At 48.5% G+C, this 27,042-nt stretch overlaps 1 protein-coding gene across 1 annotated transcript in view; it reads right to left on the bottom strand.

The window, feature by feature from the left end:
- STAB1 (stabilin 1) overlaps nucleotides 1-27,042 on the bottom strand; it is a gene marked incomplete at its 3' end in the record, with an annotated part of 57,577 nt that overhangs the window by 3,126 nt on the left and 27,409 nt on the right. The window contains exons 22-61 of the mRNA XM_009079199.1: nucleotides 26,451-26,552; nucleotides 25,413-25,499; nucleotides 24,945-25,056; nucleotides 24,239-24,422; nucleotides 23,886-23,979; nucleotides 22,843-23,001; nucleotides 22,502-22,566; nucleotides 21,689-21,806; nucleotides 21,235-21,330; nucleotides 20,608-20,655; nucleotides 19,616-19,746; nucleotides 19,137-19,248; nucleotides 18,813-18,890; nucleotides 18,333-18,434; nucleotides 17,747-17,854; nucleotides 17,140-17,271; nucleotides 16,828-16,956; nucleotides 16,032-16,088; nucleotides 15,129-15,218; nucleotides 13,828-14,023; nucleotides 13,269-13,364; nucleotides 12,192-12,237; nucleotides 11,504-11,583; nucleotides 10,484-10,609; nucleotides 9,940-10,013; nucleotides 9,519-9,593; nucleotides 8,833-8,952; nucleotides 7,602-7,685; nucleotides 6,387-6,533; nucleotides 6,096-6,233; nucleotides 5,388-5,478; nucleotides 5,113-5,282; nucleotides 4,494-4,580; nucleotides 3,870-4,016; nucleotides 3,636-3,701; nucleotides 2,857-3,079; nucleotides 2,055-2,204; nucleotides 1,193-1,297; nucleotides 638-745; nucleotides 262-455 (exon numbers count right to left, since the gene is read on the bottom strand). Coding sequence (XP_009077447.1) covers nucleotides 262-455; nucleotides 638-745; nucleotides 1,193-1,297; nucleotides 2,055-2,204; nucleotides 2,857-3,079; nucleotides 3,636-3,701; nucleotides 3,870-4,016; nucleotides 4,494-4,580; nucleotides 5,113-5,282; nucleotides 5,388-5,478; nucleotides 6,096-6,233; nucleotides 6,387-6,533; nucleotides 7,602-7,685; nucleotides 8,833-8,952; nucleotides 9,519-9,593; nucleotides 9,940-10,013; nucleotides 10,484-10,609; nucleotides 11,504-11,583; nucleotides 12,192-12,237; nucleotides 13,269-13,364; nucleotides 13,828-14,023; nucleotides 15,129-15,218; nucleotides 16,032-16,088; nucleotides 16,828-16,956; nucleotides 17,140-17,271; nucleotides 17,747-17,854; nucleotides 18,333-18,434; nucleotides 18,813-18,890; nucleotides 19,137-19,248; nucleotides 19,616-19,746; nucleotides 20,608-20,655; nucleotides 21,235-21,330; nucleotides 21,689-21,806; nucleotides 22,502-22,566; nucleotides 22,843-23,001; nucleotides 23,886-23,979; nucleotides 24,239-24,422; nucleotides 24,945-25,056; nucleotides 25,413-25,499; nucleotides 26,451-26,552 — 4,527 coding nt within the window. The remainder of the gene's footprint in view (nucleotides 1-261; nucleotides 456-637; nucleotides 746-1,192; nucleotides 1,298-2,054; nucleotides 2,205-2,856; nucleotides 3,080-3,635; nucleotides 3,702-3,869; nucleotides 4,017-4,493; nucleotides 4,581-5,112; nucleotides 5,283-5,387; nucleotides 5,479-6,095; nucleotides 6,234-6,386; nucleotides 6,534-7,601; nucleotides 7,686-8,832; nucleotides 8,953-9,518; nucleotides 9,594-9,939; nucleotides 10,014-10,483; nucleotides 10,610-11,503; nucleotides 11,584-12,191; nucleotides 12,238-13,268; nucleotides 13,365-13,827; nucleotides 14,024-15,128; nucleotides 15,219-16,031; nucleotides 16,089-16,827; nucleotides 16,957-17,139; nucleotides 17,272-17,746; nucleotides 17,855-18,332; nucleotides 18,435-18,812; nucleotides 18,891-19,136; nucleotides 19,249-19,615; nucleotides 19,747-20,607; nucleotides 20,656-21,234; nucleotides 21,331-21,688; nucleotides 21,807-22,501; nucleotides 22,567-22,842; nucleotides 23,002-23,885; nucleotides 23,980-24,238; nucleotides 24,423-24,944; nucleotides 25,057-25,412; nucleotides 25,500-26,450; nucleotides 26,553-27,042) is intronic.

Genomic DNA, 27,042 nt, shown 5'->3' on the forward strand with positions numbered 1-27,042 from the left:
TCAGACAGAGGAATGGGGGAAAATGGCCTCATCATAACATCCCCAGGACCACCACTGCAGCCAGGCAGCAGATGGAGACACAGCTCCTGCATGGTGGTAAGGACCTGCAGGATGAGTGCAGCAGCTGAGGGAGCCACAGACTGTAGTAGAGGGGGACACTGTCACGTTGGTGTCCTCCAGCAGCCTGAAGCATCCCAGGGCAGCCACCTGCACTGCTCTCCCAGGCACGTGGCTCTCCCCAGAGCCAGGGCACATACTCACCGGGCCGGTGCTGATGCAGTTGGCGTGCTGGCTGCAGTCCCCATTCCTGCCATCTGCACACCTGTCTATGGGGTCGCAGACGTAGCCGTCGCCCGTGTACCCGGGAGCGCAGGCACAGGAGACATTGACGCCCACCTGCGTGCAGTGCGCGTGCCTGGCACAGCCCCCGTTGTCCTGCCCACACATGTCAATCACTGCGGGGGTAAAAGTGGTGGGTTAACCCCACGAGGTGTCCTGGGGGTCAGTCTGGCTGTCCTGCCAGTTGCCGCACTAACGTGGCCACTGGGAGATGGTCACCCGTGGCCTTGCCATGTTGTCTGCTTTCCCCTTTGCTCACCAGCCCTCCAGCCCAGCCCTTCTCGTGGCTCTCCTGTACCTGAGCACGTTCTCCCATCCCCTTCGTAGTGCAGGTTGCATTCGCAGAGGTTGTTGGCGCGGCAGACGGCCTGGGGGTGGCACGGTGGAGAGCAGGTGGGTGTCAGCACTGGAACCAGAACACACACAGGTCAGAATGGTCTAAGGGCTGTGACACAGGCATGGCTGCCATCACCAGCCTCTGCCCCAGGACACCTGCCCCACTCTCCCCTCTCTCCCTCCCCCTGTGCTCTTCACAGATGCCTTGCCCAAACACAGAGGATTGTTACTCCTTCAGATACACCTCAGGCCATCATCTCAGCCCCAAGCTCTTCTTGGAGCATCTGACCTCAGGGACTTGTTCATGATCCAGTGGAGCTTGCTTTCCTCCTCCTCACCACCCCAGCCCTTGTGAAATTCAACAGCACAGGTGAGATCACAGGATGAGCCACACAACTGAGAGCTCCTTTTTGGAGGTATTTCTGGCTGGCTGCTTGATTAATCCAGCTGCTGGGAAAGCAGAATAACAGCAGCAGGTCCCAGAGAATAGTGGGTGGTGGGGCTTGGCATCCCTCACCTAGTCGGATTTCGCAGCGATCTCCAGTCCAGCCCTCAGCACAGAAGCAGAAGCCGTCGCCGTGCAGCCCTGCATTGCACACACCGTTCTCGGTACAATTACACTCTGTGAAGAATGGATAAACACGCTGTCATGGCATCTGCCTTGGTGACAGGGAAAGGCCATGCTCAGGCCCTTGGGACAGCCACATGGCAGAAATGTGATTTGTGTGGGCAGTGCATGAAGCTGGGCATGGCAGCTCTCTGTAACCCCCACCCTTCATGGAGGAGAGGAAATCCCTCTGCACCCACAAATCCCCAACAGTCCTTTCCCTGTGGCACTTCTGGAAATGTGGTTCTCGCTCTGAGTCCCTGCAAACATTCAGCCATCAAAAACATTCTTGGAGACCCCATATGGCCCAGCTGGGGATGAGAGGATGGAGGACTCTGCTTTTGTCTCACATGGGCCTAGGTCCCTGCTGAGCATGGCCCAGGAGATGCTCATTCTGTACACAGTCTGTCACAACTCACATGTCCTCCAGCTCAAAACACATCTTAATGCTTTCTGCCAGACCAAGGCTCTCAGCTGTGCTTGACAAACAAGAAGGGATCTTTCACCCCATGGCCTTGTCACAGCTCCCAGCACGTGCCACCCAGCCTCATCCAACTACAGCTGGATTAATGTCTGTCCAGCCAAGAGCCCGGGGAGGGATGTCTGCAGCCCCAGAGGTCTCACCTGAGCACTGTGGGGACCATGGCAGCACTGATTCTCATGCTGCAGGCTGCAAAGGGGTCAGCCCGGCACCTACCCCCTCTCCAAGCTGCACCGGGTGCCACAGCCAACTCTGCACAGCCCTGTGCACTGCTGCCCCAGCCCCGGGTACCTCGGCACTCGGGTCCGTATCTGTCCGGCGCGCACAGCTCGCAGCTGGTCCCGAGGAAGGCCTGGCTGCAGTTGCACCTCCCTGAGCCACCGATTCTGTCATCGCAGGTACCACGGTTACTGCACGGCGCCTCCAGCCCCCCTGGGCATGCTGCAAATGGGGCACCTTAGTGAGGCTATGGTGACAAAGTGACCCTGTGCTGGAGGGGAGCCACCCACTGCCCCCGCAGAGCGTGCACACCAAGTGCCACCCGAGCTGGTGCTCACGGGGTGCTCTGACCACAGAGCCTCCTTGGCAGTCTGGGCAGGGAGTGTTGGGGACATCCCATGACTGTAAACTTGGGAATGGAGGCAAGAAGGACAAGTTTGGCAGAACTTCCAGACTGAGAAGACCCTCTCCTGCAATGTGCTGCATCTGTACTGCCCCACAGTAACTTGGCATCAGACTCATCCAAGGACATGGAAGCTGCCCATGCACAGAGTGCAGATGTCAGGGAATGGTTGCGCACTGGCAACATCTAGGGGCAAGTGACACATCTGACAGCCACCCCTGGCAGCCCTGTGCCCAGGGCTCTCCATGGGGACAAGAGGTTCTTCAAGCAAAAGGAATTCCCAGTCATGACACCATTCACCCCCTCCCAGGGGATTGTTCCCTGCACCCTCTATAGGCTGCAGCTCCCTGCCTGGGATTTTGCCCACCCTTCTCCAAGGAACCACATTCATGGATGCCTGAGCTGAACCAGTAATGCCACCTTCCCGTAGGAGAACGGGCTGGAGCAGGAAAGGGTGGCACAGCTCCTTACCCTGACAGTCACGGCCATAGCGGTTGGCACAGCACTGTGGGACCCACTGGCTGGAAACACAGATCCTCCTGCAGCCTCTTCTCAGAGGCCCCCTGGAAGAGAAGTGTCTTCTGAAGGGCTCCCACGGGGAGTACCACGACCGTGGCACCAAGGGGTTGCGGTGAGGCAGAAAAGTGTTTCTCAGCAGATGGTTTTCATAATAGTAGCAGCTCCTGGTTTCCCCCTGCGAGGAAACAGGCAAAAGACAGTTTGCCACAGTGGTCACTGACAGCTCACCTTGACTTTTCTTGTGCTATTCATTCAGTTTTATGACAAATAACAGAGGTTTCCTAACATGTTTTGGGGCCGGTGTCAGAGGAGCCACAGACGTACCTAAGGGACATGCCAGAAGCCCATGATGAGAGTAGGGCACAACCACTGCCTCCCAAGGCTGCTCACCATGGGATCCCTTATCCACCCCCAGTGACCAGGCTTTTGCTCTTTTGCTACAAAGCACCCAGAGCTGCCCCCAGTGCTGCTGGAGGAACTCCTGCAGCCCCTGTCACCAACATAGGGACTGGCCAAGCAAAGACCACTGGAGTCCCTGACCCTCTGTTGCTCAGCCCAGCTCCTGACCTACAGACTGCATGCCCTGAGGCAAGGCAAGGACTATGCAACCAAGCTGAAGGACTCGCCACATGCAGTTGGGCCTTCCTTTTTCTGCTAAGACATGAGGGCCCCGTGCGTGTTGTCATCGGTCCCCTAACAGGCCTTCTTGGTGACACAGCTGTGCACATTACCCGTTGAACGAAGCCAGCAGGGCAGCGTGGCTCGAAGCCACAGAGTCCACAGCTCTCTCTAGATGCCTGTGGAGGGGAGAAAGAAACCTCACAACAACTGAATATGTGCTGCTGCCTCTCAGCTGCTCAGAGCTTTGCCAAGGAAGAGCAGCAAGCCCTCCCAACTTCCCTGTTCCCAGGCATGGGGCTGCATGGGTGGCACAGATCCTCATTGACCTCATTGCAAATGCTTACCTGTAGCTCAACAAAGCTGAACTCGTCACACCGAAATCCCAAATCCGGTGGCTCCAACAGCCTATCGATGCCATAAGCAATGCCCCCATTGAATTCCATGTGCCTCTGGATGATGGTGGCCTCGCCGTTCCCCACCAGTATCTCCCCCTAACAGAGGAAGAAAGCAAGTTGTGATTCTGGCATGTTCCTACATCCTGGTTGCACCATCCCAAAGTTGCCTGGTTTTGGCTGCCATGATTTCTTAATCACCCTAAGAACTCTCCAGAATCTCTGTACTCATGTCCTTGACCATCCTTCCCAATTAACACTGTTCATGGCCACCTCTCCTAAGGATGGCCTCTGTCTGTGGAGCATGTGCTCTGTAAAGGTCGCAGCACTGTGAGGTTGACTTTGCAGCCAGGTCATCGTGATGTGTGTGTGCAGGTACCACACCACCTCTGCACTTCTGGCCACAACATCTCCAGCCTCTCTACAGCTCAGCTGTAGCCAGGGGAATAGGGTGTCCCAGCCTGCAAGCTGTGTTCACTTCCTGCTGGTGCCCAATACAGAGCACCAGTTGTCCTGTGGCCATGCCCAGGGACACTTGCTCCTTGGGAAACCAAGCTTGGCATTGCCAACACTCACCACATGGGTTTTGCTGCAGCTGAATGAGACAGTGGAGCCGTGCATGGTCCGTAATTTTTCAACTTGGGGCACATTACCAGCAACAATCTAAGAAGGAAAAAGAATGTGAAGGGAGAGACAGGCAAAACTGGGAATCCGTGCTAATGGGATGCTGGCTGGTGAGGACAGGGGTGAGCAGTCACACTCAGAGGAGTGTGAGGTGGCAGTACATGAAGTTGGTCTGAGTGCACAGCATAACTATGCTGGGTCAGTCCCTGGTTCCAGGGCAGCAAGAGACCAGTGTGTGTAGGCAGGCCCTGGTTTTGCTCAGCTGAACTCTTCCGTTGTTCATCACCCATGCAGACAAGAGCCTGTTTGTGAGCCTTGTGTTGACACTCTAGCAGTGATGTGGCCTGCCCAAGAAGCTGAAGACAGAAGGTTTCAGCTCAGCCACCGCAGGTTCAGGAGGAAGCTGTAATTGCCTCAAATGTTCAAAGAGTGTTGTCTTCTCAAGACAACTGATATGCTGCACGTTGCACAGTAGTAGAATATTTGGCAAGGTTTCTCTGACATAACCATAGGCAGGTGGTGGCAACACGTGGCCTTCAGGAGGTACAAGCCTGTGTGCTGTCACATGTACCTTTGCATTCCAGATCATGTGTGCTTTGAGGTAGGAGGCCAGTGTGTCCCGATGCTCTCTGCGGTACAGCCACTTCTGCCTGTTCTCTGGGACAGCATCAAATGCAGCATCTGTGGGCCACAGCATGGTGAAGGGTCCATGCCTGAGGTTATTAACCAGTGGCAGCAGCTCTGAATCCTGTCCAAGATAAGAAGGGATACAAAGGAAAGAGCCACAAGCCAAAACTGAACATGCATGTGCACACAGCACCTCCTCACAGAGAAGCAGGGTCAGGCCACTCACCTTCAGCAGCTTGCTGTAAATGGTGTACCCAAAGGCCTCTGCCACTTCTACAATGTTCTGCTGCAGAGGAAGGAAAGCAAACAACTGTCACTAAGGCTTCCCTGCTGCAGGACGAGCAATGCAGGGGAGAAACCAGACAGTGAACAACTACAGCAGCTAAACACAAGTTTTTCTCTGTCACCATCATGCTGATGGTTTGGCCTGGAAAGGGCTGGCATTCGGCAGCCACCGCTTTTCTAATTCATCCTGGGCAGACACTGCTATGGCAGGAACTGGGATGAATTCCAGCACTCTGCTATGCTGCACAGAATATGTGTTATCTTCTGTAAAATGCAGGATCTATAAGCTCCAGGTGCTTGCTTGAAGAGTACCAGAAAGGCACTGTCAATCATGCTGCAATCTGCTCAGTGCTGGAAAAGGAGTGTGATGTCCTAGCACAGGACATGATCCCACTGCCTATATCCAGCACTGTGATTCCCTAGTGATAAGGTTCATTCTGTCCCAAATATGGCTATGCCACAAATGCTGTCACCTTCACAAGCCAAATCTGTGCCCTCAGACAACCCCTATGCTGTCAGAGAGGAAGAGCAGGCCATGCAGCCTCGGGATTAGGCTTAGGGACAGCACTGTCAGTGCTGGTGGAGGAGAGATGCTGGCCCTGACCTCACCAGAGCAGGGCAGTGTCACAGCTTCAGCCTTACCTGTGAGAGCTTTGAGGAAATGTTACGGTCCACCAGGTCACTTGGAATGAGGATCTGGTTGATGAAATGAATGACCCCATTCACGCCAATGATGTCACTCATGACCACTTTGGCCTCCTCATTGAGATAGATGCTATTCTGCGAGAGAGGGAACATGATGAGGCATTCACACCCTGGCACTGCCCTGTGAGCTGTCTGTGGGCCCTAGGCAAGTCACTTGCCACAACCATAGTGGTCTTCAAATGACTGCAGAAGTGACATGCTGACAAGTGGGACAGGGAAGGGAATTACCTCATTCACTGTGATATTTATTTTGTGGCCAGATAAAGATGTAAGGGACTGCTGGTCTTCCAGGTCACTGGAGAGCAATTTCTGGCAGCCCACCATGTGGTAGCGAAGCAGGTCCCGGAGAAGACCTCTGCTCTTCCACTCCTCAAACTACAGACAGAAAGCAAAAATGAGGTCACACTGGGACACTTTGCTTGCATGCAGGGCCCCCAGCCCTGATGAGGGAGACCTGGATTCCCCAAGCCCCTTCTGGGTAAGGAGCTGCACAACCCTTTCCTGCCCCAGCCCATTCTCCTACAGGAAGGTTGTATTACTGGTTCAGCACAGACATCTAGCATCCATGAATGTGGTTCCTTGGAGAAGGGTGGGCAAAATCCCAGGCAGGGATCTGCAGCCTATAGAGGGTGCAGGGAACAATTCCCTGGGAGTGTGTGAATGGTGTCCTCCAGGAAAGCCAGTTCCCCCCAAAACATGGTAAATGCACAAAACTATTTGAGAACTTCAGGGAATTTCAACCAGTTTGACAAACCCAGCATCGAAGTCCTTTGATGGAGGACAAATGACCACATTGTCCTTGAGGAAGTGGCATCTGGGATATGTGGCCTTTGAGAATTGTTCCTTTATTGGGTGTATGGGTGTAGGTTAGGACTAGTGGTGTGAAGTTGCATGGCAGGATTTGTCAGTGATGAGATTAAGATATTCCATTACACTGACATCAAAAAGCTGTTGGTTAAGGACCCAGTTCACAGAGTCATGAGTAGGGATCTCTCCTTCTGCAATTCTTCACTTGCCCCAAACATACCACCTGTTGGCACTAGAAGGAAGGCAACTGGAATGGCAGGGTCTGGGGCACAGAGGAGGGATAAGAGGTCTTTGTCACAGTTGCCTGGAAGCCTTGCTGTTACCAGCCTCATGGGCTTCCATGGGCAATGGAAGGCATCACTGATCTGACACAGTGCCTCTGAGGCCCATGAGACAGGGTCTCCAGTAAGGACCTCCTTACAACAAGAGCCATGTTCACCCCTGCCCAGGCTGTCTCCTCAGTGAGATGGTCTCCAAACTTCTGCTCTTACACTGATAGAGAACAGAGGATGCCTTCAACCCTCTGCAGTGCAGCCCCTTTGCTTCAATTCAGTGGGCAGAGCAGTCCCAGAGGGCACATTGCCACAGCTGGAGCTGTCAGGCACAGGGCAGAGCTTGGGATGGGAGGACACTTACCGTTGTGGTGTTTCCTATGAAATCTGCCTGTGGGACGAAGACAGTGAAAGGCCCTGCCCCACTGAGTTCTTTGATGCTTTCTGCCTGTGGTAGAAGAACATTTGTGGGAAGGGAAACACAGTTCCAGTTAGCAAGACCCTTTACAGGAGACCCTAAGTGGGACTACTACACAGAGACAAGAACAAAGCTGTTTGTCACCAACCTGTATCATCTTAAAGAATATGGATGCATGCTGAATCCTTCCGAGCTCCTTAAACAAAGAGAAACAGCTGGTGGGTCCCTTCCACTTGCTCCAGCCAGCACAGTGACCTGTGCCTTCCATTCCAGGTCACTCTCCCACCCTAATGAGACACCAGTTCCCCTGACACACCATAATGATCTTCCCTCCCTCCCTCCCCAGCACTGCAGGCAGAGATGACATGGATATTACAGTGACCTCTGCCTGCACCGTTTACTTCACAAGTGCTGCAGGATGGAGTGGTCAGAAGATGAAAGCTGGCTGGTTCTGCAGCAGCTGTTTCATAGATAACTGACCCTGTGCTCATGGGACACCTTGGCTGCTTCACAAAACCTCTGCTTCAACCTCACTGCGCTGTCACTATCAGTTCTGGGATGCTGACATATCTTGGCAGGGAAAACTCTCTCTCCTCACCACACCAACTTTAAGTAAGAGCAGAAGCACACAAAAGTTCATCTCTTTTCTCCTGGTTCTGCTGTGGGGATGACAGCTTTTTTTTGCTACTGCCTGAGAAGGTCACCACTTGCCCAAGGACAGCTGCTGTACTGGCAACAGAACTAGACATAGGCTGCTGCCCTCCAGACTTGATCCCAAATCCTGGCATAGCCACAAGGGACACCTGCCCTCATCCCACTGGGCAGAAGTGAGTTGTCTTGGGAAAAAAACAAAGTCACTCCCATTTGCTTATAACATGAAGAAAAAAGCCCCCCTGGAGGTATGGCCAATGCTGCTGACAGAGCAGCAGAGTGTTCATGGCATGGCTCCTTTCAGTGCAAAGTCACTTTGCTGTGATTCTCTCCCACAGGTGGCACACCAAACACACCTATGATATTTGGAGAGTTTGCCTCACAGCACCTGTCTCCACTCCTACACCACACACATGTCAATATGGCACTAAGATCATCTCACCTGTACCCCACACTTGGAGAGGAGAGAGTGGTTTGCTGCAGGGCAGGGGACATGAGCACAAAAGATGTTTCACATGCTTCTCACCTGATGCACTTTGCCACGGCAGGTGAAGCCATCTCCGATACTGTGCCAAGAGCAGGAGCAGTTCCGAGTGCCAGGGCCTGTGTACCTGCAGAGCCCAAAGGGACTGCAGCCTCCATTGTTCTAGCAAGAAAGGAAAAGGCCTGCATGGAGGAGCATCTCCAGCAATCTGAGTAGCCACTAGTATGTGGGAGCTGCTAACTATATCCAGCCCAGGGGCAAGGAAATCCCCCCACCCTGTTTAGTGCCTGGGAATAAACCTCACCCATATCCTCAAGGGCTTTCCAGCACCAAATCCTCCAACAAGACAAGACTTTCACACCTCACTTTGGAACCAAGTGATGACCTACCCCATGATTCAGGGAGATATTTTGGCATGGCAGCAATGTCGTGAGCACAGAATACTCTAAAGTTCTTGAGCACATCGTGCACAAAATGGACACACAGAAAAAGCCCTCATGCCTCCAATCCTGTGTCACTGTTTGCACACTGAGGGAGTGCCAGGCATCTCACATGCAGCTCATTGTGAGAGGCAGTGGAAACCAAACACACAAGGAAATCCCTTCAGTATGTGGAAAGCTCAGCTCCAAATAAGTCAGCTAATGCTGTTCTTGCTGTTAACTGCTGGGAGAAAGGAACACTTCAAGGCTGTGGCCTTCACCTCTGGTAGCAGCAAAACATAGACATACCTGTTCACACAAGTTGATGGGGTTGCACTGGCTCACACCATCCCCACTGTAACCAGGAAGACAGTTGCAGGCAACCTGGAGGGAGAAGAGATCCACAGTCTGAAACTTGGACCCAGTAAAGATAACATGAACTTGCTGCACTGGATGGAAAGCATGTGGTATAGCATCCATTGCCACACTCATGAAAAACCATGCTTGTGTCCACAACACTTATAACCCGAGACTGTCTCCAGCCTCTGGCCAACACAGCCATCTGCCTTCGAGGAAACAGCAATCTTTTCATGCCCTTCCCAGGCAACTTCTCTATGTGGAAGGCAGTAAGCACAAAGCAGGGCACTGTGATGGAAAGGACTGTCTCTTAGAGAATTACACACTGTGACATATTCCATAATAATGTTGCCCTGACATCCATCCTACATACCTTCTTCGGGCCTGTTTTGATGCACTCTGCGTTGGTGTGGCAGCCACCGTTGTTTTCGAGACAGAGATCGATTTCTGCAGTAAAACAGTAAGGCCACATTACTGCTGAGGGCTGCTCAAGGCAGCTGGGAACTGGTGATCCAAAGAGGTATTGGGAAAGCAATAGAAAGAACCTTTCCAGCTTGGGGAACACTTTCCTGGGAAACTGTCTTGTGATAGCAAAGGAATGGGGCGCAACTGCAAGTTCTACTGCTGCCACACGAGTCTCTGAGCTGTGATAAATCTGCTCACAGAAAATTCCTTGCCTGTCTGGGTGTGCTTGAAAGGATATGAGAGGAACGGTCTCTCCCACAGCTCTGTCTTCATCTCAGAGCAGCACTGTGGGAGATTGCCCTCACCCTCTGTCTCTGGGACTCCACAATATGCATCAGAGCAAGGAACTTTTCAGGGCTCTTTTGGTTTGAGATGAAAACACTAATGCTTTTAGTCTGAAATTCCCCTTGGCACAGCTGATGCTATCTCCAAAGCATGCACCGAGCACTCACCCAAGCAGAGTGTCCCATCCCCGGCGTAGCCTTCCTTACAGACACAGGTTCTCTCTCCTGGGGACACCTTAGTACACACAGCGTGCACGGAGCAGCCACCGTGATCGATAGTGCATGGATCTATTTCTGTGACCACAAACGAGAGAAGCAGAATCAGCTCAGAGCACTTAGGATGATCAACTGTGCCAGAATGATCATCCATCTTCACAAAAATCACAACACCTTGTTACAATCCCTTTGTTTCTCAATGAAACTGTAAGTCCTTGCAAGGCAATGTGGCCTCATCCAGACCTGAGAGAGGCCAGTCCGAGGAAGAAAGCTGAGCTTAAGTAGCCCTAAATTGGACTACGAAGTCTTTCCCTCACATCATTTGCTCACTGAGGACTCATGGTTAGATGAGAAAGAAAAAAAAAATCCTGAACAATGTAAATGTTTGGGGTTTTTTTGCCTTTTCCTCCCCTCACTCACTTTCCAACAAGGGCAACACTGAACATACACTGTGATGACTACCACTGTTTTCACTGTTACAATTTTATCACTCGTTTTTTCCTGGTCTGTTTGCTTTTGACATAGACCAGGTTTGTATGTAGCTTTATAGCAGTATCCTGAAATCCTACCTCATTTTGGCACAACTGCTGCACTGTTTCTACCCAATTTTGGCTTGGCCAGCAAATAGAAGCAGCACAAAACTCTAGAGAATTGAAACATCCATATTCCAGTGATTCATGGCCAATATTGTTCTCTTTGCCACCATTGCTGTGATATCAGAATACAACCCATTCATGTGCGTCTTCCTCCACAAACAGTAAGAACTGCCCTTCTACACTTGCCTGACATTTTATCCCTCTCTTGCAGGCTCTAGAAACATCAAGAGCATCCTGTGTAAAGCTCTGAACTGGAAAACTTCTCTACCAAAGCATGGCAGAGTTCGTGGTGGATGGCTGAGAGGAAAAGGATTTCAATGATCTTTCTTCAGGAAACATCATGCCATTTATTTCACTTTGTCTTTGCTGGACATACCAGTGCAATGGGTCCCGTTCCCTGTGTATCCAGCAGAGCAGATGCACACAGGTAGGGAATCTGTGGAACTGTTGAGGCAGCTGGAACAAGAAAGGGATAAACAATCACTTACACCTCCTGATTTGCTCAGCCAGTGGGAAATACTGTACAAGTCTGGCATATGCAAGAGACCACAATGACCACAGGAGGAACATGCTGTGTATTTCTTTACAGCACCAAGCACTCAAAGTCACACTGGCCAGGACCTGGCATCCAGGCCCAGGCCTCACACCGTGCACTTTCACTGCACTGTATGATGAGGATGGCTGGGTCATGGTACCACGAAACAGGAGACCAGATGGTAGATGGGGAAGGCAGCAAGGGGGAGTCATTACAGCCCTATTTCATTCCTTGGCAGGGGCAGGAAGGGCTTGTAAAAGGCTGGTTCATTTGCTCCATGCATATGGCCAGACTTGGAGCACCTTGGAGTCTCTGCTTTCTCCCATCCACACATGCAGAATGAACTTGGAATGAATTTAGACAGACAAAATCCTGGGGGGAATCGGATGCAGCTAAGCACCCAAGACAGTTCCCAGAATCGAACTGACATTTATGCATCTTTAAAGAGTAGGCACCTTCTGCCCTAAGCATCTCTGCGTAAAACACATACCAACACACATGGAGGACCCAGGCCCTTGTCTGCACTTACTTGGCCATTTGATGGCAAGTGTTATTGCATAAGTCGATCTTGATTCCTGTGAGAGAAAATACAAATGGGACTTGGCATTTTTAACTTAGGTCTTGTTGGGGCCATTTCTGGAGAAAAGGGCCCTGCAAACCAGGAGTCATGCTAGCTCTCCTGTCCAATGTGGCAGCAGGAAAACCTCATGGGATTTATGTTTTGACACACTTTGCAATGGAGCGAATTCAATGTTCCCTGTCTGAGCTAATGGTTCAATTTCATTCTATCTGTGTGGCCTCCACACTGCTAGGAAAGAAACAAGGACCAAAACCTCATTAACCCAGACATACAGAGCCATTTGGCTTTGGCCCCTTCGAAGCAAAAGATGAACTGTTTTCAGGCTTTACATTTGCACTAGAGAGGACAGCTCCACTTGATTTCTATTTCTAAATGATCCTGAAGCATTTGACTTCACTATAAAATCAACCTCTGTGTGCAAACCTTTAAAATCATGAAGCATAAGCTTAGGTTCCTCCCTACCCAAATGGTAATCATAATCCCAAATTCATCTTCAACTTGTTACTTTGATACACAATGACAGACATTGAAAACTATAGACCATGGCCTGAGCTCACCTGGATGAATGGATCTGTGAGCAGAAAAAGTAATTGAGCAGACACACTGAGGCCCTTTGGGGGTTCAAAACAGGCCCTGACACCTTCTTAGGCAAATAACAAGAGTCATGGTGAGCCCAATCTGTCTGGGAGCTTCCACCTCTCTCTCCCCCAGGGCAAGGGGCTGCTGGTCTTGATATGCCTCAAATCTCAGTGGACATGGAAGCAAGGGACATGCTTTTCTCAATATGAAATTCACCCAAATAACTTGAGGGCTTATGTGCCATTGGGAAAGTCACACTGCAAGTACAGCTTTGTATGCAGGAATGAGCAAGCACAGTCTGAAAAGCTTTTTGGGGGGCTGCAAAGTACATGTGACTGTGGTTACCTTGCTCAGCTAACAGAATTGCTCTGGCAGCTAAAGAGGATCACATAGATTTTTCTGCCAAAAAGGCAATATTACACCACGGGCCCCTTCACACTCACGTACTTTCATGGCAGGTAGGGCCCTTCCACCCTGGGAAGCACTCGCAGCTCCCGTCCCCTTGCAGTCCATCGTTACATATGCCATTGTCACAGGCACATTCTGCAGGGGAAATATAAACACTTGTCACTGTCAAATCAACCAGGTCTCACAAACACAGTCTTGCTGCCATTTCACTGGCTGCTCTGTTCCTAATCCAACACATCAAACTGCCATAAAGAAAGTGCCACAGGACTATTAGTTCTTGTTCCCTCACTGCCAGGCCAGAGAGCCCAGGAACAGATGACCTGTCTCTACTTTCTGTAGTTTGGGTACCAGCAGGATGAGCAGCATAGCACAGTACATGCTTTGGTTTGTGGATGAAAAATGGGATCACTCCTGTGGGTGACCACAAGTGCTGACTCCCACTGTCCCTCTCTTGGTTGCCTGACAGCCATTTGCCTGTTTCAGAGGTCTTGGGACATCTCTTGCCCCCCATCAACCCTCCCGAGAGCTGAGGCATGGCCACTTTTCTCCTGTTGCAAGCAGGACATTACAGACAAGTTGCAGCAGCCATTGGTGTCACCTGATTTGCAGTCAGTCCCGTATCGTCCCACTTCACACATTTCACAGGCAGTTCCATGGAAGCCCTCCTGGCATCGGCACTCTCCACTGCCCTCAATGCCATCCTGGCATTCCCCGTTCCCAGAGCACCACTGGCCTGGCTTCCCTGGGCACATCTCACACATGTGTCCATAGTAGCCGGGGCAGCAGACAGACCTCTGGAAAACCAACAAGAACAAGCTGGGGTGAACCACCCTGTGCAGCACAGACAAGGTATAGTTTTATTGTGGGAGCTACTCTAGTCCTTTAACTATGTGACAGCCAGAATTTCTGACACACATGAGAGGGCCAGGTGTGTGAAGGCAGAATGGAGTGAACACCCTAAACGGAGTGCTCTGTTGCTTCATGTAAAGGTCTACAATGCTCTTGAGCAACACTGCCTCTTTGGTGATTAGCTAAATTGTTCAGTTCTGTGCACCTCCAGCCTATCTCCTGCCTGTGTCCCTAGTGTGTCTCTCTGTTGGGCAGAGAGGCTGTGCCAGAAGGTGATCTGGTGCAGAAGCCTGATTTAGCTGCTCTCACTTCTGTCTGCACCTACCTACAGAGGGAGGAAACCATCCCCCCATGGAGGGACCAAATTGGACAGTACAGATGAAAAGAAACATCATCTAATGAAAGGATACAGAAGTACCCACTGAGGTACAAGTGTTGACTGAAGCTCTCCATGTGTGTACTGTATGTCCAACTCCCTCTCTCCCTTCTCCTCCATCTCCATTCCCACTAAACTTTCCAGGGAGATGCTGTAATACTTATAAGAGCTCAAATTCACAAAACTCTTTCTTTTACCATTTTCTCTTCAAGTGTTTTCTCCCAGCCACACATTTCCACAAAATTGGTGGGGGTTGTAATACACATAACACAAGGTGTGAGACCTTTTGCTCCTTCCTTTGGTTCAGCTCCAATTAGTCATCAGTTATTCGGGAAGGCACATGCACAAAGCTAAATGCCATTATTCATACCTCATTTCCTTAAGAAACCAGACTACAGTCAACTCCTTCTCTTCCTCTGAAGGACAAAACCCAGAGCAACAATACTGAAGCAGCAGACCACAATCTATCACTGTACAGACATTTCTACAGGTCTGTTTTTTCTTCAGTGCCCTCCATCTCCAGGATAGAGAGCAACTCCCAGACAAGCCCAGTCTCAGCTACACAACGGCACAAATGCAGTCAGGGCTGCAGCACAGCCTGTACTTCCATGGCTCTATTTCTGATACCTATCTTGCTTTTGTCAAACTGAATCTGAGGCAAATGTTTTTCTTACCAGAGAAACTTTGGCACAGGTGAAATGGCAGCCAAGTGCATCCCCAGAGCGCAATTGGCAGCGAGGGAGGTTCTTGCTGCCTGGCAATTCCTGCACACATAATTAACATAGACACAGATAGAAGACATTACAATATTTAGACAAACATTTTACGTTTTGGTGCTTATGTCAATGTTCTTGCTTTGTATCCTACAGGAACAGCACTAAACGTGTGGACTGTCCAGACCTGAGACTAATCAGGCATCTCTAGGTGTGAGGTGACCACAGAATCTATTTTGTTAGCTGCCAAATCCGTGGTGTACATGTCAGTCTGAATACTGAGAAAACAGAATTGGAAAATTTTGGGCATGGAGTAGAGCAAAAAAGCCTAAGAAGCCAGATGTGGCTGCTAGGCAATTCACAGCCATCATGGAGCTGAAAAGTTTAGCTGTTTTCCTCTTGAAAATGTTTGCCACTCACTTACAAACAAGCTACAGGCACAACCAACCCATATGTTTGTTCACACAAACCAATGGTCCAAGCAGGGAAATTGCTACTGACATCCCTAAACTGGCTTTACTTGATGATAGTGTCAAAAGAGTGAAAGATGGGGAAAAAAAAAAGACATCTCTTCTACCCTGCTAAGTGGGGAATCTCCCCACACAGCATGCTCTGAAGGGCTCCTGAAATTCAGGCAAAGCCTGGTGCTAGCTCTGTACAAAGCCTTGTGATTCATATCCACGTCTTTCCTGTGTAATCCTCCCTTGGTTGCTGCTTTCTCTTACAAACCTTGGTAATGGAAAAGCCACAGAGGACTCAAGGGCACATTTTTTCAGGTGTCAAGATGACATCTATAGAGCAATAAAAGGACATCAAAGCACTATCGGCAAACAGTCTGAGCTGTCACAGAAATCAAAGACTCACCACAAGAACTGATCCAGACGGACACTTGATCCCCTTCTCACACTTGCCGCATCTTGACTAGGGCACAGAGAACAGGACAAGTCATGTGTGTGCCCTCTACCTCCATCACACCAAGACACTACTCTTGAATTACAAATGGCAATGCACATGCTGTACATGCTGCTGGCTGGGACAAACGTGTATTGATCTCCGTGGCTCAAAACACCAAAAGAAGAGTTCACGTGCTACACCTTTCCTGAGTCTCTGAGCTGAGTAGGGCTTTCTGTAGGCCTGGAGTTCCTTCACACAGGGCTGCAAATAACATTTTTTCTGATTTGTAACAGGCAGGCATTTCTCAGTGTGACCCTGCAAACTTCAGATTGCCAAGAGCCACAAGGTACATGCAAGCTGGACTTTGGCCATGATTCCCAGGCAGTCCAGGCAGCATTTTCTAAGGGAGCTTGTAGCCATGGCATGCAAGATTTGGACTGGATTCTCCTTCCAAGGCTGAGTATCTGGGAGTTCCTGAACCAGCCTGCCCCATGGCTGCCACTGTGAGAGAACCCCAGCAAGTGAACTGAACATGATCTGCACAGGAGCTGCAGACCTGCTACATGAGATGTACAGAATCTGAGGCTAGGAGGTGACAAATCTCCACAATGTCCTGTTTCACATGAGGCTTATCTGGGGTCAGACCACAACCTACTGTCTCATCCATGTGGAGAGACTAGGCAGGTTGTCTTTTATCCATCAATTTGGTCCAGCAGTGAGAGAAGCCCTGTGAAATGGTGGTCAGCTCCTTGGTTTTCATCATTACCTTTTGTATGGTGGTGGTATTGGCAGTGCATCGATTCTTGTGTATCTGCAGCACCTGTGACACCCCGACCAGCATGCCATTCTTCGTCTCCAGGAATTTCCCATCCAAAGGAATATTATTGACAAACTTCTGCAGAAGAGAAGAAAATGGCTGAGATGATTACCTTCAACTCCTTTTGCATGGATTGCTTAGCAGCTGTCAGACAATCACAGAAGCAAACTTGTAAGGGTGTGCAAAACAGGAACAGGTGTATCCAGGCACCAGCCTTAGAAAGTGACAGGCCAAGTCAGATCTTCAGATGGCAGAACATACCTGGGTGCCGTTTTGGTAAAACATTAGCCAGTAGGAGAGCCCTAGCATGCTGTTCTTATGAATTCCACTTCTCAAGTCTGTGGGCAAGAGCTTCTCTCCCAGTACAATGTGGTACTGCACTGTCTCATTGTCCTAAATGCACAAAAATACAAATGTTAGGACTCTCTTGATTTCCTAGACTACAGTTCAGTCAGAGGTATGGCACAAGAGATGTTCCTAAGCATCTCTAACACCTAACTAAGCTCACAGAGCCTAGTAACTCTGTCACAGATGACTGATCAAACTTGATGGTCCTGTTACTTGATGAAGCCATAAATGTTTTTTAGAACCTTTCAGAAGTCTGATAATTGCCACAGCCAGCCAGGAAGGGTAACATGTTGTGCCATCTATCCACACATTAATTTACTCTGCATTTGGAGTTCAGATACTCTTTTCAAATCCCATTGCAACACTCCAGGAAACCCCCTCATCTCTCTGAGCTTTTAGCATCAGATAAGTGTCTCCTCTCCATGCTGAAAGCCACTGAACTCATTTATGATCTGACAGTGTACATGTCCCTGCACTAATCACAATACATATTCAAACTGCAAGCAAGTAGTGAGCTTACCAGCTGAGTCACATTGGCAGCACGGCAGTACTCCTCAACAGAATTGTTTCCAGGAACAAAAACTGTGTATTTTTCAGAAGACTCAATCTTCCCAATGAGCTGGTATTCCTAAAAATGTCCAGACACTAACATTATCAATTACTCTTGTACTGAGTAAAACCAAACCACACATTAAATCAATTACACAGGCAACAGGAAACGCTTGAAAGTGGGAGATACAACTTCTACTCAGTCACACATATCTAGCTGCTTGCTCCTCCTCCTGGCTGACATAAGTGCAGCTTTTTGGCTGTGAACAAGCCTTCCCTTCCCTCTGGGTTTCTCTGCCTTGTACAAGCATGAGAGCACCTACAGCAGACAGGTTGTCTTCCACTGTAATGCATGCCAAAGATCTGACTGCAATTATATAACTCTTTGGCTGCTCAAAAGAGCTTTCTTAGAAGATCCCTCATGAATGGTAGGAAACACGTGGTCTCCCTTTTCTCATGAGACAGTCCAGATTTTTGTCCACTAGTACAGGGCAAATTGGGCATTTGCTCAAAAGACAGTTCTGACAGCAACAACAGTGCTCACCTCAACTGCTTACCTCTAGTAACTCCTTGAATATGCTGAATGAGGCAACGGTCTCAAGCTGTTCCTGCAGACCAGGAGGACTTGGTGGGATATCTTCTGAAGGTGGCAACAAAACCTGGAGAAAAGCAAGTTCATAAGCAGGGCTGGGCAAGAGGCTCTGCAGGGAATCACCCTAGACTACTGCCCTGCTTGCTAGAAAGGCAATTAAAAGAGGCTTCATTTTACACAATTCTGCAATAGTCTGAACTATTCTGTCAGTCAAGAGAAGGGGAACTGCCCTCCCACTTGTCCTAGAGACAAATGTTTTAAACATTAAACACTGCTGCACAGGATACATCTGTCAGGACCTTGGGATAACCTGATATATGTTTTGCCTTTATATCTCTTCCTTACCATCCAACCATGTATTCCTCCTTGGTCCAATCACAGAGGCTGCAATACAAACCTGCAGCTACAACTGCAGCGTTTCCCAGTGTCACACGTACTGACATACCTTACTGAGGACATGGATGATGCCATTGGTGGCAGGAATGTCACTGACGACTATACTTGCATTTTGGATGCTAAATACCTGCAAAAATACCAGAGGGAGAAGGAAAAGCATTAGAAATTGCCAAGCAAGTTCAAAGCAAATATACAGCTTGCTCAAGGATATACAGCTTGCTCAAGGTTGCACATGGTTCATCTGGGTATGGTTTTTGAAAGATGCCTGCATTTGAGGGCACCAGTGTCCCATCCAGGCTCCCCATGGGACCTAGCAGCTCTAGAGCAGTTAAATTTGAGACTGGTACATGTGCCTTATGTAAGAAACCCTTACGCCATTCGTGGTGTTTATCTGCCATCTGGTCTGTGGGTTGAGAGTGGGTAATTCTGGCCTGTCGTACTTTTTGAGCTTTTCAGCAGTGAAGACACCTTCAAGAAAGTGGGCCCTGAAGGGAACAAAGGCAGGTAAAGAAAGTATTAGGGCCCTGTTGGTAATGACAGGGAGATAAGACCATACCATCCAATGTTCACATCTCTCCTGTGAAGTAGTTAAGCATGTAGAGAGAACAATGGAGCGAATTACTTGTTCGGAAAATATTTCTCAGCAGATACATGAAAATAAACCACTTCCCATGGCCTGTGGTCTGTTATGTTTTAAACGCCTACTAAATTCTTTGCCTGATAGATATTTAAACTCCCTTCTATATTTATCTCAAGATAACTCCTTATTGGTCATGCACAAGAAGAAATCCAGTCAGTGGGTCTGTTCCTATTGTGTGGCCCAATAAAGCAAAGGCAGAAAGCTCCTCATACCTGACTAAAAATGGCAGCATGTAAGGGGTCAACCAGAAATCTTTCTCAGTGTTGTTCAAGTTCTTGACAGCTGCCTCTGATGGCACCAGGACAGTGACATTGGTTCCTGCTGGGATGCTGAACAGAGATTTCTGTTGTCCAAAGCACAAAAATGAACAAATAAGACATGCCACTGCCACATCTATACTGCAAAATACAACCAACAGCTATCCTGCTCTTGCAGTCTCATGAAAGGGATGTGTAGGGAGACAGCATGTGCTCAGAAGCACAGCAGGCTCTCCTGGGCATGGCAATCAATCAATGCCACAGGTGGTTTAGCCAAAACAGCTGACACCTGATTACCAAGGGAAAGCCTGCTGCTTAAAGCCCTGCTTTTATACTTCAGTTACCCTTCAAACCCATTCAATCATATCCATAAATCTTTTCTGAACCCTCAACATCAGTCTTGGGGGAGGGCCCAAGATTATTCCTGGCAAAACCAATGTATGCAGCAGGACAGGTGAGCTAAAGCACAATTAGAGGCTGTCCATCATGGTGTGTTTCCACAGACTTGCTGCAGTATGTGGAGCATTTCTGTTATTCCCATGCCAGAGACAGGGAAGCAGTAATGAGAAAAGGAACAAACCTACAGTCTAATGTCTCAAAGGATGTTCTTCTGAAAAAGGGTATTATAATGTTCCTCCTTCTTTCCCTTTCATGCTGTTTTGTGACAGGCAGGAGTTACAGGTGGTACAACCATGAAAATTAAGTGTAACACAGCCCCAGTTTCCTCCAGTGCTAGGAACAAGGCCTCCGAAACCCACTCATGACCCTCACTCTACAAGAGTGAGGTATAACTTTTCCACCTGCCTGTTCTGTAGCAAGTTCTCCTTCACTGTTGCTTTGTTTTTCTCTAATGAAAAGATAAATGGAGTTGCTCATCCTCTAACAGCAGCGTTCAGACTTCACTTCTACAGAACTTACCTGTGTGGGCATCCCATGGCTGTTCTTACCTTAACCCAGTCATAGAAGTCTGCAAAGTGGGAATTTCTGGCCAGCTCCTTCCAAATAGAAACAAAGAAGAGTTACTCCTGATGGGCACAGGGTGCAGGGCTGGGAGACTCAAGGTGGGAGAAAGGAGCCCTTTGCAATATCGAATCTGTCAATAATGGCTTAGAAATTCCTCTTTGCAACCATTACAGGCACTGTGTATTGTGAGGAGAGATAGGCCCTCCTAAAATCAAATTTAACCATTAAAAAAATATATTTCCAAAGGAATGAACTCTCTTCAACTCATCTGCAATTGCTCATGTGTACCAGGGACAGGGATTGAATCCACAGTGGCCTTTGATATTTCTAATGACAGAAAGTGAGCCTGGCAGCTCTGACCTGAAAAACTTTCCAAACAACAAAGAAAAGATGATTTATTGCACAGGACAGGTCCACTCTGCACAGGGGTGAAGCACCTTAAAAATTATTGCTAATGGTTTCACTGGCAATAATTGGCCTTGGAATACACTTGTGCTGTCAGGCTGGTGCTGGGAGAAGGAGTCAACTCAGGTCACAGAGAGAAGTAAAGTGAGAAGAGAGCCAGTTCTCTCACATCTCAAAAAGACCTCAGACATTTGCTTTTCACTAACTTTTAGAATGTCCCCGTAGCATGTCATGCCATCCCCAGTGTAGCCTTCAGAGCAAACACAGGATCTCTCTCCTCCTCCAAGGGGTACACACGTAGCCTGCAAATACAAGGAAAGGAGAAATTAAAGAGCAAACACAGGTTATGCAGTATTACACCTATCTCAGAACTGAATTCTGGCCTTCCACAGTCTGGGCTAAAGGAGTACACACAAGCACCATTCTTCTGTTATCTTTATGGTGGCACCTCATGCAGTTAAGCTTAGGTGATAGTTTTGGTTGTGTGAATTCACAAAAATCAGAGGATCCACCTTTATAACACCTCAGTGGCATGCCAGTAGGATGATCTAACATAAAAGCCTTGCAATTCTCTTAGTGCCATGGCTGAAAAACCTCTGTCAGGGAGGAGATGAATCTCCACTGCTGTGTCAGCCTTGGGACAGCTCTTCAGCTACTCACCAAGTCATGGCAGCCACCATTGTCCATGAGGCATGGGTTGATTGCATCACAGCTGTGGCCATCGCCAGCATAAAAAACAGACACAGTTGCAAGAAAGAGACAGTTCACTTTTATAGACCTACCAGAGCATCCTCATTTGCTATGCAAAAAAAAAGGTCTAAGGCAGCAGAACTTATTCTTAGTTTATTTTCCCAAGGTTTTTCCTGGTCCCTCAAGACCTAGAAATGTGGAGATATTTCTTTAGTAGAGCACCATCCTCTATCACAGCACACATGCTGCCTGGTTACTCAAGCACATTGACAGTTCACTTTTATAGACCTACCAGAGCATCCTCATTTGCTATGCAAAAAAAAAGGTCTAAGGCAGCAGAACTTATTCTTAGTTTATTTTCCCAAGGTTTTTCCTGGTCCCTCAAGACCTAGAAATGTGGAGATATTTCTTTAGTAGAGCACCATCCTCTATCACAGCACACATGCTGCCTGGTTACTCAAGCACATTGATTCCTTGCACTGCTTGGCTGTGGGGTCACATGATGATGATGGTTTCCACCTTTATTTCCAGTTTTTCTGGGAATGACACAGACTTTGTGAATGGCAGAAAGAGGAGAGGAGTTAATTTTAAAGCTTCCTGCTTTCAAGATAGCTCAGAAAGCACTTGCACATCTCAGCTCACTAAAATCTGCTAGAGATTTAGCACCTTCTTCAGTACATTGTTCAACGCTCCCCTGGCTCTGTGGGGAGAAGCACCTTGAGAAGCTGCACCCTGGGAAGTCACCTCTCCTGCTTGCCTTCCTCTTATCTCAAGAAGCCTCACTTTTGGCCCAGGTAGTCCCTCCGTGGACTATCTGGGCAGCTGCATATGGTTTTCAGTGCTGCAGTCTGGGAACAGGGGGCACAGCAACTGCTGACTTGTCCCAAGCTATATTATGAAGTTTAGTCTCTTTGCTGCACAGAAGTTTCAGTGTTGAACAGCAGCCCTAAACTTGTCAGTGCACTTCACATGCAAGCACACTGTGTAGTTGCAGCTTCAGCTGGTGGTTCTGACAGCAGACAAATAGGCTTTGCTGCTGACCAGCCCAGTTTTTACCTCTGGTAGTCCCAGGCCACTCAAAGCAGCTGAGGAAATGTGAAATCCACTGTTAGCATTGCTCATACCTGGCCTGGGCCGATGTAAACACAGTCAGCATTGAGGTGGCAGTTCCCTCTGCTCTCCAGCACGCAGTTGTCTATAGCCACACATACTTTCCCATCCCCTGTCCAGCCCACATTGCACTGGCAGGTGGCAGTGCCAGGGCCTGTACTGGTGCACAGGGCCTTCAGAAGAGGAGAGAGGAAAAGAATTACACTCAAAAGAAGGGTGAGAGTGCAGTGAAAACACAGCATCAAATCTTCTTCATCAGACTGTGGAGAACTTCTGAATGACTAACCCTGATTCCTGCACTGGGGGTGGAAGCATCCAGAAAAGTCATAGAAAACTTCATAATAAAGTGATTCTGGAAACATTTGTTTTTTTAAGGGAGGCAGATACTTCTGTCTGGGGTGGTTGAGGACTCTCAGGGCATTCCTTGTCATCCTCTAAAGCTCTTCCATTGCAGAATAAATAATCCCTGAAGAGGAGGACCACAGTCTCCTGCTTGGACATGTGGGATGGAATCAATGATGGAGGGCAGATGTCTCTGAGGCAAGACCTACTTTGTACCCAATGACATCCTATTTCCTTCCACGTGGCCCACTGTCTTTCTCTCACTGAGGGGTCTGACAATTTGGCAGTCATTTCCATCATAAAGCAGCACAGTTTTTTACTAAAGATAATAACTTAGTGTTTATCATTACTGGAAACAGAAGTTGGAGCTCACAGTTAAGCTACAGCCTGAACACAACAACAGAGAAACGAACATGAGTTAGAAGAGCTTGAGGGGAATACTGATGCAAACCAAAAATTACTTGTACAGCTAATCTCTGTAGCTGCCAAAATAATTTGGTGCAAACCAGCCAAATTCTCCTTGAAGTATCACATTTTGGCACCAACTCAAATGACTGACATCCTTACAATGACTGTGTCAAGGCATTTGTAATTCCAGCCCATCTTACAGATGGGGAAAGTTAGCATGGGAAATCTGTAACAGTCCCAGGAGCCCTGGATCCCTGCTCTGATAGATAGGAGCTGCTTCTCCATGATTCAGTCTGACCCCACTTACATTCTGTGAACAGCCTCCCCGCTCTGGCTGACTGCACAGGTCTATGGGCTGGCAGGAAAAACCATCACCTTCGTATCCATCCATGCAGATGCACCTTAAAGGTATAAGCACAAAGGGGACACAGGTAGAGCAGTCCCTCTGAAAGCCAGCGGAGAGCAAAAAGGCAGGTTGGTCTTCTCAGGCAAGCAAGAACCTGACTTTGACTTCTACTCTGTTGACTGAGTTACTCAAACGATGCTGTGCAACAAGCACAGAGACATATGTACACAAGTGCAGGGCTGGCAGCCTCACAGCTGCTGTGTGCCTGTGCAAGGACAATGTGCCCCCTCAGTGTGCATGCCAAAAAGACTGACCTTGCTGTGTCGTTGAGGCTGCAGACAGCGTTCTGGTGGCAGTACTGGGACAGACCACTCGGGCCACAGTTCTTGGACGTCTTGTCACAGAATTTCCCAGTATAGCCTTCCTTACAGGACCAGGACTGACACACACCACCACTTCCAGGCCTGTTGTCACAGACACCATGGACACAACCACAATCTGCCAAGTACACGGAGTAAGATCAGTAAGTACAAAAAGTCCAGAATCCACCATAGTGATGACATTTTGTAGATTTCCAACTTTCCTTCACAACCTGTTGTGACACAAAATTATCATCCATTTGTTTCTGACAGAGGGACATCTGCTGAGAGACATCCATCATAACTGAAAACCTGGCCAGAGAATGGATCCTGGGCACATGTTTTTTATAGGCTATAAGGACAGGCTGAAATTTAGGCTATCAAGTGCAACATCTTTGTCAATTGTATTTTTTTTCCTAGCAGAAGACACCTAAATCAAAGTCCCATACCTGCATGAGGTTGATGTTTCTAAAACACCCATCACCACTATCATATCAAGCATATTTTCTCCTCTGCTGTTTGAAGGAACACCCATGATGACATTTTTGTCACTTCTCTCATGACACTGGTCTTGCCAGAAGGGAGTCCAGGACACATGAACTATATCCTTGCCCTACATTTTCCTCTAGTCTAGAGGAAATTCTCAGTCAGAATTACCAACCTTCGTCACAGTTCTCGCCGTGCTTGTTTGGGTTTGAGCAGATGTGGCAGGCTATTCCTTTGAAACCCTCAAAGCAGTGACAGTTGCCATTCCCTTGTATGCCATCACTGCACTGGAAGGAAAACAAAAAGAAAACCAAAGTCATTGAAACTCAGGGAGCAAAGGAAAAGACAAGGTATTGATATCCATCAAAGGCACTTTGATCCCTGCAGTAACAAAGTGGAATTTGAAGAACAACACAAAATCCCACATAGCCAGAGCTGTCCGTAACAGCCATGACATGATTCACATTAGAGCTCAAGAAGGAAATCCCACCGAGTATGTGCCATTCTCCCTGGATCTTCTGCTACCAACACTGCAGGCTTAGCCCTGGAGCACAAACTCTGAATTGTACTTATCTACAACTACACTCTGTAACCACACTGCCTCAGCTGCTCATTGCAATGCAGCAGGATCCTTCACACTTACATTTCCCCGGCCATAGCATGGACTGGAAAATCCCCCTGGGCATGGCATACAGTCTGGACCAAAGAACCCTTTGCAGCATCCAGGTTTCTGAAACAAAAGCAAAGTTGGTAAGGTATGATGTGACAACAAGAATTGCCTGGAGTCATCCTGCCCTCATAATTCTGAAATCTTGGTCCTCATCTCTGCCGTGGAGTGCAATGGACTGTCTCATTTGCCATCTGTGGTTCTAGGAGCTTCTGCATCTCTATTATTTTTCAACAATATCCCTCTTTCTGCCTGCTCTTCTCAGAATAAATCACTATTTTTTGCACACTCTCTGACTTCAACTAATAGGGTCTATGCTTTCTATGAACTTTTAATTCTTTAATAGCACTGGCCCACTCACTCTGGCTTTATCCTTGCCCAGGACTGTGCTCCTTTGGAGGGATGTAGCAGTCCAGGGTCGCAAGCCGTGTCATGACTGACCAATGGAAGAACAACCACGAGAAAAACAATCAGCAGTATTTAACAAAGCACCCACAAATCATTCCATATAGTTGGCACTGTGAGAGCTCAGGAGCTGCAGACAAACATGAAGTCCATAAATTTGCGAAGAGTAACTTTCCTGAATCATCTGACAATGGTTCATAAACAGGATGCAATCACTTCACAGCTTACAGCACTTTCTCTGTGCTTAGCTTCCTCTGGGAAAAATACTAAAACTGGGATACACCAGCTAGCACTGCACCATTTATCTCATGGCTTCCTGAGCTTGGCTGGTCACAGCTGGGGTGCTTTATCTTATTTATTTATTGCACTCAGGTTTAACTGAGCTGCTTTCTACCATGTGCAGTAGTTTGGTACCCTGTTTTCTCTCTGTCAAATAAAAAGCAGATAGTTGTTTCATGTGATGGTCCTGGGGACTGCCTTTTGCATGGAACAGCTTTCCTTTAGGCCCCATCCAACCCTCTCAGCTCAAGGCGTCAGCTCTTCTTGATGAATGAGGAAGAGAAGAGCTGAGTTCCTTTCAAAGGGAATGTGTTTTTCCATCACACTCACCGTGATGGTTTGATTGCAGTACCTGGCGCAACCCTTCTTCAGGACATTCAGGCCTTGTGGATCATGGATGTAGACACATTCTTTTGGGAAGAGCATTGGTTCCTGTACAAACAAAACAAGTCATCAGCACTGTAACCTTCCCCTTTGCACTTTTTGCTGCAGAGAGCAACTATGCCTATCTCTGAGCTGAGGAAGTTCACCAAGGTGTACAAGATATACTTATGGCAGGCCTAGAATGAACAAAAGCACATGGTGGCCTTGTCTTGCTCCCAGCAGTCCCCAAGTCTGAGCCAAGGTGCTGCCCTTTGGTTCTAATAATAGTACCTATGATAAGGGAGGGAGAAAGAGTAGGGGAGAGGGTAGGGAGAGAGGGGGAGGAAGGGAGGGAGAGAAGACAAGGAGGAGAAAAAGGCAGGGGAGAGAAATACAAGGTAAGAAAGAGGGGAGGAAAGAGATAGGAAAGGGGACAGTGCAGAAGGGAGGGAGTATGGGGCAGAGAGGGACTAAAGTGAGAATGAGAGAGGGAGGGAAGGAAGGAAGGAAGGAAGGAAGGAAGGAAGGAAGAAAGGGGAGGCAGGCGAGAGAATGAGAG

Source organism: Acanthisitta chloris, unplaced genomic scaffold (genome assembly GCF_000695815.1).
Source record: "Acanthisitta chloris isolate BGI_N310 unplaced genomic scaffold, ASM69581v1 scaffold4477, whole genome shotgun sequence".
Classification (NCBI taxonomy): Eukaryota; Metazoa; Chordata; class Aves; order Passeriformes; family Acanthisittidae; genus Acanthisitta; species Acanthisitta chloris.